Raw genomic sequence first — 11,020 nt, forward strand, 5'->3', positions numbered from 1 at the left:
AAGCCAGGTCCGAGGCAGAAAGTCAGGTCTGCAATTGACGGGTGATCAATCACCAAACCCAGAGGCAGCATGACACAGCAAGACCTATAGACTCTGGATTCAAACTAAAGCCTACAAAAAGGATGGGTGAGATGGAAGACTTTGGAGGGTAACATTCTGCTGCCAACATGGAAAGGCATCGGTGCATACCCAACAGAGACCAGCTCGTCCTTGTGCCCGGCTTTCCTGGCCAGTTAGCCGCCAAAAGCTACGAACCCAAGCTGCAAAATCAACTCAAGCTATGTTCAGAACTGGTAACTGTGCAGCAGCTGCAGAACATCTGATGGATGTGTGCGTGCGCGCGTGAATGTGTGTGTATAGGTATTAGGTATAATGTGTGTATAAGGATTAAAATATTAGTTATTGGTCATAAATCAAATTATCATAATAAATGTGGCATTTTTGTCTTGCCCCCTGAAAAGATCCTGTGTAGTTTTGTCTGTATAACATGTGCAGGCTGCTGCGTCGCCCCCAGGCGTGCCTTCAAAAGGCTTGCTTAGAGCCTGACGATGGCCTTGTCGAGCCGTGGCCCTGGCTAGGCAGAGGATGGGGAGGCTTGCGCCTGCCATTCCTGCCTGGGGCAGGGGGTTAGAAATGCTGTAGGGGCTGTGGCTTAAAATGTTTCCATGGGGTGGCAGGGGTATGCATGCCCAACGATTTCAGCATCACCCGCAAATCTTTTAGGCTGTGAAGCCTGGAGTATGTTTGCTCCGCAAATAGGCCCATGCTATCAAAGGGCAGGTCCTGAATAGTTTGTTGGACTTCAGGAGGAAGACCGGACTCCTGGACCCAGGAGCTCCTTCTCATGGCTATGCCAGAGGACATGGTCAGTGCGGCCAAATCCACAGCATCCAGTGAGGCCCGTAAAGAAGTCCGTGCCCTCATCCACTATTGCCACAAACTCTGCTCTAGAGTCCGCTGGCACAAGCTCCTTGAATTTCATCATCAATTCCCATGAATTAAAATTGTATCTGATGAGAATTGCTTGCTGGTGAGCAATCCTCAGCTGGAGCCCTCTGGTCAAGCAGACCTTCCAGCCAAAGAGGTCCATCTTTTTGGAGTCTTTTGACTTGGGCCCTGTTGGCCCTGTCTCTCTCTCTCTCTCATTTACTGCCACCACAACAAGTAAGCAGGACTGTGGGTGAGAGAATAAGTACTCATACCCTTTAGCAGGTACGAAATAGTTCCTCTCCTCACCCTTGGGTGTTGGGGTGACAGAGGCAGGGGTTTGAAACAGAGATTTTGTAGTGGCTGGAATGGTCTTTATAAAGGGCAGTGTTATCCTGGATGGCCCTTCAGGGTTTAAAATGTCTACCATTGGGTCCTCTGACTCGACCACCTCCTCAGCTTCGAGTGCCATATTGCGGTCAATACTGCGCAGCAGGTCCTGCTGCACCCTGTTAGCAATAGGGGGTGGCCTGGAGGAGGAAGACCCTGCCACGGTTTCGTCAGGCGATGGCAACGACGACGACGAAGGTAGAGGCAGCACCGGGCCCTTGTGGCTCTCCAGAGTCATCCTGCTTGGCACCATGACTCTCGGTGCCGACCGCAGCCTTGGTGCCAGTAGTGGGTGCAGGAGCTGGACCCGGCTCTGCACCGCAAACGGACACTGTCTTGGAGCCCCAAGGTGTGGGGTGGTTCCTGGCTAGCAGAGGTGCACGTCCTTCTGAGGCCATAGACTGGGAATGCCTGTAGACTGTGCCCTGGGCCTGATGGTAGGCCCACAGGGTCCAAAATTGCCATTGCGTAGCTCTCTGCCACTGCGCCTGGCACAGCACCATCCCAGGATCCTGCCTGTGCCGACTGTCTCTCGAATAGTAGGGCTCCGCTTCCAAGTCCGATGACGGAGACCTGGAGCGCAAAGACCACAGCGGTGCAGAGCAGGATGGTGCCGGAGAATGGTGCCATGCGGTTGGTGCCAGAGAGTGGTGCCATGTGGATGGAGTTGGGGAATGGTGCCACTGGGCCAGTATCAGGGAACGGTGCTGCGGAGAGCAATGCCTCAGGGAAGGTGGACGCCTCATCACAGCAGGTTTGCCTCAAGACCGTGCCACACACTGCGGCCCAGGACGCCCATCCCAGCTGGTGGGGGACTGTGGAGCCGTCATGGCAATCAAGTCCCTTGTGGCTTCAAAAGCGTCCGGGGTGGAAGGGAGTTATAGCTTCTTCACCTGGCACTCGTGGTCAGGAGAGTCCACTGGCACCAGACTCAACAGCCCATTGCGGGACCCCAAGTCAACAGTGCTGGCTCCTGTGTTGACGGTGCTGGGCGCTCCTGCGCAGGATTCACTCCAGCAGCATTGTCCAATTCGGCAGCTCTCAATGTGGGCGAGAGCAAGCCCCTATGTTTTCTTATGCTGCTTATGTGGCACTGGGGAGCATGAGTGGTGCCGCGCTGCTTCTACAGGCTTTGGTGCAATGGAGTGCTGGTGCCGAGGGTCTCAATGGCCAGAGTCCTTCCTCAGCACTAACACACACAGAGGCCAGAGCACTCCGCAAGGACATGGTCGGTGCCTGATTGTAGTGAGGCGGTGTGGCTCCCCACTGCCCCGGAGGAGGAAGAGCCCATCCGGTGGCTGGAGTGGGTGGAACTAGGGAGCTCTGAGCCCAGCCCTCAGAAGGTCAGGCGGTGACCTGGAACTATAAAGGCCGGCCCTCAGAGCTCAGTAGGAGCCCAGCCGCCGGAGAGAGCAGATGTCCCCAGTGGAGCCTGCGACTGGGAAGCTCCTGCAGCCTGAGGCGGCTGCCCAGCCTGGCCGGGCCTGCCCTGCGCCCGCTATCCGGAGGAGTTGCCAGACCTGCTCTGTGTCAGCTATCCAGAGGAGTTGCCGGACCTGCCGACCAACCCCTGCCCCGACGAACCCATGCTCTTGGATCCCCCAGAGGCCAACACCAGGACCCAGTTAGGGCCCGAGGGGGAGTGTGGAAGTAGCCTGGGGGCAGCCGACCCCAGTCTGGCTGCAGCACTACCAGAGCCTATATCAGTGTGTTGCGGCCAGGATCCCCACTAAGTAGCGGATCTTCAGCTGCTGCTAGGGCCCCGGGCTGGGACGCAGTGGAGTGGGAGGGCCTGCGTCCCCCCTGCCACCTAACTCCTGGGTGGCAGACTCCCCCTCTCCCTGGCCTGAGGAGGCCGGAGCCTGTTACTGCTCAGCCCTGCCAGAGGGCTTGAGCCCCCTTACTCAGCGTTTGTTGCCCCGCCCTGACCTAGGGCCTGGGCTTAAAACTATTGCTACTGCTCAGCCCTGCCTGAGGGCCCAAACCCAGACTTAGCGTTGTTGCCCCAAGGCCAGGCTAGCCACAGTTCAGCCGGCTACAGCAAAGGCTACCGAGGAGAGACCCCCTGGCCGGGCCAATTCCCCGGAACCAACGGGGTGTAGTGAGCCGGCGTGGCTCCCCACCGCCCCGGAGAGGGTCGAGCCCCGGCGAACTCTTGTACACTGATCCTGACAGCCCAGGGCTGGTTGGGGACAATGGTCTGCTTCCATCAGGATCTGCTTCAGCGTGAAGTTCTGCTCTTTCTTCATCCTTGGGCAGAACCCGTCACAAATCTTACACCGGTCTATTTCGTGCACCTCCCTCAGACACGTGAGGCAAGAGTCACGGGGGCTGCCCATTGCAATAGGCTTGTGGCAGATTCTGCAGCATTTAAATCCTTTGGATCGAGGCATGCCCTGAAGCCCAAAGGGAGAAAGGAAGGATTTGGAGGGGAGAAACCCCCACTCCTACTAACATTAACTAGTTGTAACTGTAACTACAACTACAGAAGAGGCTATGAAAACTGTGAAACTATGAAGACATGGGGAAGCACTTGCGAAAGCAAGCAACTGCAGTTCTAATGACCCTCACTGGCGGTAAGAAGGAACTGAAGATGCAGTGGGTCGGCAGGGACCTATATTCACTGCCCTCCACAGCCGACCTGATGGGTGCTGCTAGGGAAAAACCTTCCAAAAGACTGACAGCCCGAACCCAGGGCCGGGCTAACCGCAGTTTGGCCGGCTACAGCAAGGGCTACCGAGGAGAGACCCCCTGACCGGGCCAATGACATGCATCCAACGAAGTGGGTATTCACCCACAAAAGCTCATGCTCCAATACGTCTGTTAGTCTATAAGGTGCCACAGGATTCTTTGCTGCTTTTACAGCTCCAGACTAACACGGCTACCCCTCTGATACTTCCAAAGACTTTGCACACATACCTAATTGGAAATGAAATGAGCAAGCACTCAAAGAAGATTATTTCTGGTCACCATGCCCTTCAAGGTTTTAGGACTCCAAGCCACTTCAGACTTAAGCTAACGGCACACACTCTTTTTCTAAGGCCTGCCCTACTTTTAATTAAGTTGACATAGCTACGGCTAAAAAATGCACACCCTGGAATGACTTAGCTATGCTGACCTAAGGCCTGGTGTAGATGCAGCTAGGTGGACAGAAGGTAGGCACCTAGCTACTGCTGCTAGGTGGATTACCTACAGCAACAGAAACCCCCCTTTTGTTACTGTTGGAAACGTCTACACTACTGCGCTACAGCAGCATAGCTACAGTGCTGTAGCTGTGCCACTATAGCACCCATAATGTAGACATGGCCTATATAAGATCAGTTGAAAGGATTGAATTCTTTCACTTCAAGTATGTCAAAGCTTCTGACACCTATGTTTCTCCTGTTTTCAGATTTAAACCTACATTTATCACTACTCTGCAGAACATTAGAGATGAAATTTCTGCAAGTACCTGTCCCAGTGTACACTCAACCCCTCCAAGGTAATCATCATCATTTAAGTCATAGGACTTGTTATCGATATCATATACGCCAAACTTCAGCTTCTGCACTTTCTCAAAGTAATAATCAATGAGCAGCTTCTTGGAGAATTCAGGCTTCTGGCAGTTCTTTATCTTTTCAGTTCGATCCAACTATGCAAAGAAAGAGATGGAGATGATCACTATATATAAACATATTAACCACACTTCCCACAAAACTCTTTATATCCCTCACCCCCAAACACTTCTTCACTGGCCTTTATATGCACCATATCTGAGGGTCCAGGCTGCTAAATCTAGCCACTGCCACAGAGCCTGACAGCTTTGCAACTTTGTAGTCCCTGCATGTTAATAAAGAAACTATATAATCAATGACCATTAAATTTGGCTTAGATATAATCTGAAATTTGAGGGAAAAAGCCACTGACATACTATGGACAAATTATTTGGTGGCTTCAGAGTGCAGCCACCAACTCTTGATCACACTTTTTCCTAAAATATTTATTTAGCTTTAGGAAAACAAATAAATACGCACAGCCATCTCACTGTAATTTATTTATTGTTAACTGATAAGTCCGCTATGAAAAGTGATATTAACAAACATACAAGTATCACTTTTCACAGCAGATTTACTCAGCCCCACAAGTCTGGGGACAAATTAAGCCCTGGATGAGGGAATCAGGGACAATGGGAATGGTGGTTTGGCAGCCGGGGGCTGGAGCCTGAAGCCCCGCGGGGGACGGAACCCAAAGCCTCGTGGCCGGAGCCTGAAGCCAGAGCCTGCCTCCCCCGCCACCCCTCAGGCTGTAGCTAAAAGCCTGAGCCCCAGCACCCCTGGAAAGGTGGGGAACTCACCGGCTGCCTGCTCCTCCACCATTGTGCCTCAGCTGTCTCCAGAGGGGGGCAGGGCCCAACCCCTGCTGGAAGCCCCAGCAATCAAATACCAAGGTTGTGCATCTAGGAGCACCAGGGAGAGGGAGGGGCCGCTGCTCCCTCTTCCCTCCCCCATCACAGCCCAGGAGGTTGTGGCCCCAAGAAAGCCCCTGGTGGCCGCATTTGAGAAACCCTGTACTATGTGCTGATTGCCCACCTCCCAGGGGAAAAGCAGCAGCACATGGCACATCCTAACAGAAAAACAAACATTCCTGTTGTTTCTCCAAGTTAAAAGGCAAACGATTCTTACTCCATCACACTTGAGAGACATGAACTTTAAAAGTCACAACATTTTTGACCAAATATTAATTTGTAAATATTTGCAGGATTTAATTAAGCAAATTACACAATTACTAGGAAGAATAACAAGTGGAAATATTTACAGTTAGGTCATGTTCTGAAAATACATATTTCTGTATGATAATGCAAAACTGGAGATTATAGGCTACTTTTTACCTCTGCCCATTGATCACCTCCCACATTTTGGAGTAAGACACACAGAGGGTCAGATTTTGAACCAACATCTTTGTCAATGAGATTCTCACAGGATATGGACAATTCCACCTTAGTCACACACTGAGCCATCTGCAGAAAAAAGAGTTCAGAAAAGGAATAAATGCAAGTGTTGATAAAGTACTTATCAATAAAACCACATCCCTCACATTCATAACAGTGACACATAGCAAGCCACACAGCACAGCAAACAGAACCTAAGTAGGATAAATACACCTCAGCTAGAGGATGCTTGGGAGCATCTCCCAAGAATTTCTCTTATGATTTTAGAAGGGGACAAAGCTCACAAGTTGATTCTCAATTCCAGTGTTTATATTCTGGGTACCTGTAAAACAAGGATTCCATTTCGTTCTTGAAAATTGTACACAAGGCTTGAAATACACAGTCATTTAGAAAAATTAATTTACAAAGTCCGGGATACACACTTTACATAAGAACATAAGAAAGGCCGTACCGGGTCAGACCAAAGGTCCATCTAGCCCAGTATCTGTCTACCAACAGTGGCCAATGCCAGGTGCCCCTGAGGGAGTGAACCTAACAGGCAATGATCAAGTGATCTCTCTCCTGCCATCCATCTCCATCCTCTGACGAACAGAGGCTAGGGACACCATTCTTACCCATCCTGGCTAATAGCCATTTATGGACTTAGCCACCATGAATTTATCCAGTCCCCTTTTAAACATTGTTATAGTCCTAGCCTTCACAACCTCCTCAGGTAAGGAGTTCCACAAGTTGACTGTGCGCTGCGTTTTAACACACTTAAAACTTCCTTCACCAAATAATGGCACTCCACCAGAGAAGTAGATTGCATCATGGAACAGACCACCCAAATACCCCGAATCTGCCTGAACTCCCTCATTGCACATCCCTAGTTCTCATCTACGACCCCACAGCGAAACCCATATAGGGTATCATCAAACAGTTACAATCCATACTCAATGGGGATTACATCCTGATAGAAATCTTTCCTCAACTCCCTCTTCTGGCCTTCAAACAAACCCCCAACTTCAGCAAGCTCATCATAAGAAGCAACCTCCCACAGAGCAGGGCACCCCAACTCAAAGAGGCACCAGACCCTGCCCGAACAGATACAAAACCTCCAGACACGTCTCCACTGCTATAATGATCAATACCCCACACAACACATCTTTCAACATTCGTGGGTCCTACACATGCCTATCACAACACTGCCATGGGTGCACAGGTTCAGTGCTCTGAAACCACTCTGAACAGGGTTGCCAACTTTCTAATTAAACAAAACCAAACACACTTGCCCCGCCCCCTGCCCTGAGGCCCCACTCCTGCCCCTCCCCTTCTCTGAGGCCACACCCACACTCACTCCAGCCCCCCTCCCTCCGTCGCTCGTTCTCCCCCACCCTCACTCACTTTCACTGGGCTGGGGCAGGAGTGAGTGAGGGCTCCAGTTGGGGGTGCGGGCTCTGGGGTAGGGCCAGAAATGAGGGGTTCAGGGTGCAGGAGGAGGCTCCAGGTTGGGGCAGGGGGTGACAGTTCTGGCTGGGGGTGAGGCATTTGGGGTGCAGGATGGGGCTCTGGGCTGGGACCCAGGGGTTTGGAGTGTGGGAGGAGGCTCAGGGCTGGGGTAGGGGGTTGGAGTGCATGAGGGGGTGCGAGCTCTGGGAGGGAATCTCGATGTGGGAGGAGGCTGGGGTAGGGGTGCAGGAGGGGGCTGGCATAGGGGATTGGGTGTGGGCTCTGGAAGGGGGCTCAGGGCTGGGGTAGGGAGTTGGGGTGCGGGACTGGGGTCTGGGAAGAAGTTAAGGTGCGAGAGGGGGTTCCGACGTAGGGCAGGGGGTTGAGGTACAGACGGCGGCTGGGCGGCACTTACCTCAGGCTGCTCTGGGTGGGTGGGGTAGCGGGGCTAAGGCAGGCTCCCTGCCTGACCTGGTTCCAGGGTGCTCCTGAAAGCGGCCAGCATGTCTGACTCCTAGACACAGGGGCAATCAGGTGGCTCTGCACAGTGCATGCTGCCTGTGCCTGCAAGCGCCACCCCCGCAGCTCCAATTGGCTGCGTTTCCCGGCCAATAGGAGCTGCGGAGCCAGCGCTACACAGAGCTTCCCTGATTGCTTTTGTGCCTAGGGGCCGCACATGCCAGCCGCTTCTAGGGAGTGCGCACAGCAAGGGCAAGCAGGGAGCCTGCCTTAGCCCTGCTGTACCGCTGACTAGATTTTTAACGGCCCAGTCAGCAGTTCTGACCGAAACTGCCAAGGTTTCTTTTCGACCGGGCGTTCTGGTCAAAAACCGGATGCCTGGCAACCCTAATTCTGAATGATGTTCAGACAGGACCCTCTTGTAGTGAGACAATGCCTCAGGGCACACTCTCACTAGGGCAAGCCTCCTCTGCTTCAGCACCTTCTGGGTCTGACCTGATGCTGTGAGCTCCCCACAGTGAGCCCACCTCAACAGGACACCAGGAGAAGTCTTACGTGCCTCCAAAGAGGCCATGCACCCTCAACTTCCGCAGTCAGCAGTGACTTTCAGCCAGTGTTGCAAACCAGAAGGTTTATTAGTTGTCTGGAATACAGCGTAGAACAGATCTTGTTAGCACAGAAAGCAGAAAGATTCAGCAACGTCCATCTTGGGGAGACCGAGACCCCTAGGCTCCTCCTGCCCCGAGTCCCAACCAGGAGACTGATCAGCATCTAGCAGTGCCTCAGTCATGCCCAGTTGCCCCATCTCCATCCTTTGTCTCTTTCTCAGCAAACTAGTCACCTGGCCTTCACCTCTCTCTTTGTTTTCCCATGTGTTGCAACCGGCTGGTTTCTTGCAGAGGATCAGCCCCGGCCATCAATTGCCAGGATACAGACTGTCTGGTCATTGTCTGGGCCCAGGCAGTTAGAGTGCAGTCACACCTGCTCTCTAGGGGTCTCTGCAATGATCACACACCGTTGTCCCACTACCTAGATACTTGTGCAACACACAAGGGAAACTGAGGCACCACAACAGTCATACACAATATTAAGAAAATTCCCATTTTGTCAGTGGTGCCTCATCCAGTATACTAAATGCCCCAACAACCACCATGTGAGTGAAATGAGACAGTCACTATGCTCTCAAGTGAATTCACACAGAAAAATGATGAGACAAGCACCGTATTGCCCAAGTGTGAACATTTTTCATAAATCACTCCAGACCTGACCTCTCAGTCCTTAGCCTCAAAGGAAACCTGCACAACACCTTAAAAAAGCTGAACTTGTATTCATAACTCAGCTCGACACCAAAAACCATGAACTTAAGACATTGGATTTATGGCTCTGTAAAACTCTCTCTAACTCACTAACTCTCCTTTGTCCTATGACTCTAGAGATGTTAATTGCACACTTCACATGAATCGTTTCTTGCAACATGTGTTAACTCCTTTTCTGTTCCATCCTTTTATTTAGATGCGACACTGAGGCCTGGTCTACACTACACGTAAGTGACCTTACATCGACCAAACTGCGTAAGCATCTACACTAAAATGTCCCTTCCGCCGATGTAAGTCACCCACTATACTGACTTAACTCCACCTCTGTGAGCAGTGTAGCGCTTCAGTCGATGTAGTTGGGGTGATGCACAGACACTGTGTTACTTACATTGCTTGTTACTGCCCAGAGCCCCACTGCTCTGGGGCTCCGGCTGCTAGTGCCCCACTTAAATGGGTACAAGCACTCCTGGTGAGGATGCGCACCACTGACAGAAAGAGCGTAGTGTGGACACAAAGAGCCAATTTAATTACTGCAGTAGCTGTATGTCAACCTAACTTAAGTCAACTTAATTCTGTAGTGTAGACATGCCCGAGCACCACTCCTAGACCCAAAGAGCTCTATGTAAGCTTGCCTCTCTCACCAACAGAAGATGTCCCAATAAAAAAAAAAATTACCTCACCCCCCCTTGTCTCTCTAATCTATTAATTTGGCAGGAATTAAAATTAACAAGGTAGTGAACAGACCAACAGAATGGCATTGCAACAGAATATTCTGATATACAAACTTCAGAACAAGAGTTCCCTTACTTTAAAAATTACAGTAAATATAATTTGTATTAATTGATACCTCGGTTTGGGTCCAGTAACAGACCTTGCAACCACTGCATTCTCTAAGAAAATAAAAGCAACTTTATCAATCAAAGTAAAACTACGGGTTACTAAATATATTTTCACCACAAGCACTAAAACATAAAATGTCTCAATATTTTATTCAAGAAAATATTATTTTGTAAACAAACACAAACATTGAATGCAATGGCTAGCTAGGATTAACACCGGCAGATTTTTTTAAAATTTGACAATTTCATGTCTTGTAAATACAGTCTAAAGACAAAGTGAGCCACAGCTAATCTTAAATTTACAACCAAAATTCTGCTAGCAATCTTTTTAAAATCTCTTATACTGTCACTGATGAAGAAAATCTATAGACAATACAATGTTTAAAGTACAGGAATAAATATAATTTAAAAGCAAATATCCCCTTGTCTGAGATTGTTTATTGTAAATTCACATACCAGGCTTATTCCCATTCCTCCTGAGAAAAAGGAGAAAGACGATCCTCTACCTATGGATGCTTATAGTCTAAGAATCTTTTTCCACCCCAGAGTTTACATTTTTTCTGATGTTGCTCTGTTACTAAGAGCTCTCAACTGTGTGTGTCTGGACAAGTTTAATTCAGTCAAAGCTAATCTTTTCCCTTTATATATCAAATTGTGTGTGCATGCGTGTGTGTCTTTCAAGGTTCTACAAATCAGTGAATGAGATTATGTCCTCCTGCAACAAGTCTTCAGTG

At 50.3% G+C, this 11,020-nt stretch overlaps 1 protein-coding gene across 5 annotated transcripts in view; it reads right to left on the reverse strand.

Annotated features, from left to right (window-relative positions):
- CPNE1 (copine 1) overlaps positions 1 to 11,020 on the reverse strand; it is a 97,839-nt gene that overhangs the window by 45,033 nt on the left and 41,786 nt on the right. For 4 of the 5 annotated variants that reach the window (XM_039499423.1, XM_039499425.1, XM_039499424.1 and 1 more), the window contains 2 exons: positions 6,185 to 6,313; positions 4,769 to 4,948 (listed from right to left, as the gene is read on the reverse strand). In XM_039499423.1, coding sequence (XP_039355357.1) covers positions 4,769 to 4,948; positions 6,185 to 6,313 — 309 coding nt within the window. Of the gene's footprint in view, positions 1 to 4,768; positions 4,949 to 6,184; positions 6,314 to 10,294; positions 10,338 to 11,020 lie in introns of those variants that run through there. The other variant, XM_039499426.1, reaches the window with a different exon arrangement.

Source organism: Mauremys reevesii, linkage group 13 (genome assembly GCF_016161935.1).
Source record: "Mauremys reevesii isolate NIE-2019 linkage group 13, ASM1616193v1, whole genome shotgun sequence".
NCBI lineage: Eukaryota > Metazoa > Chordata > Testudines > Geoemydidae > Mauremys > Mauremys reevesii.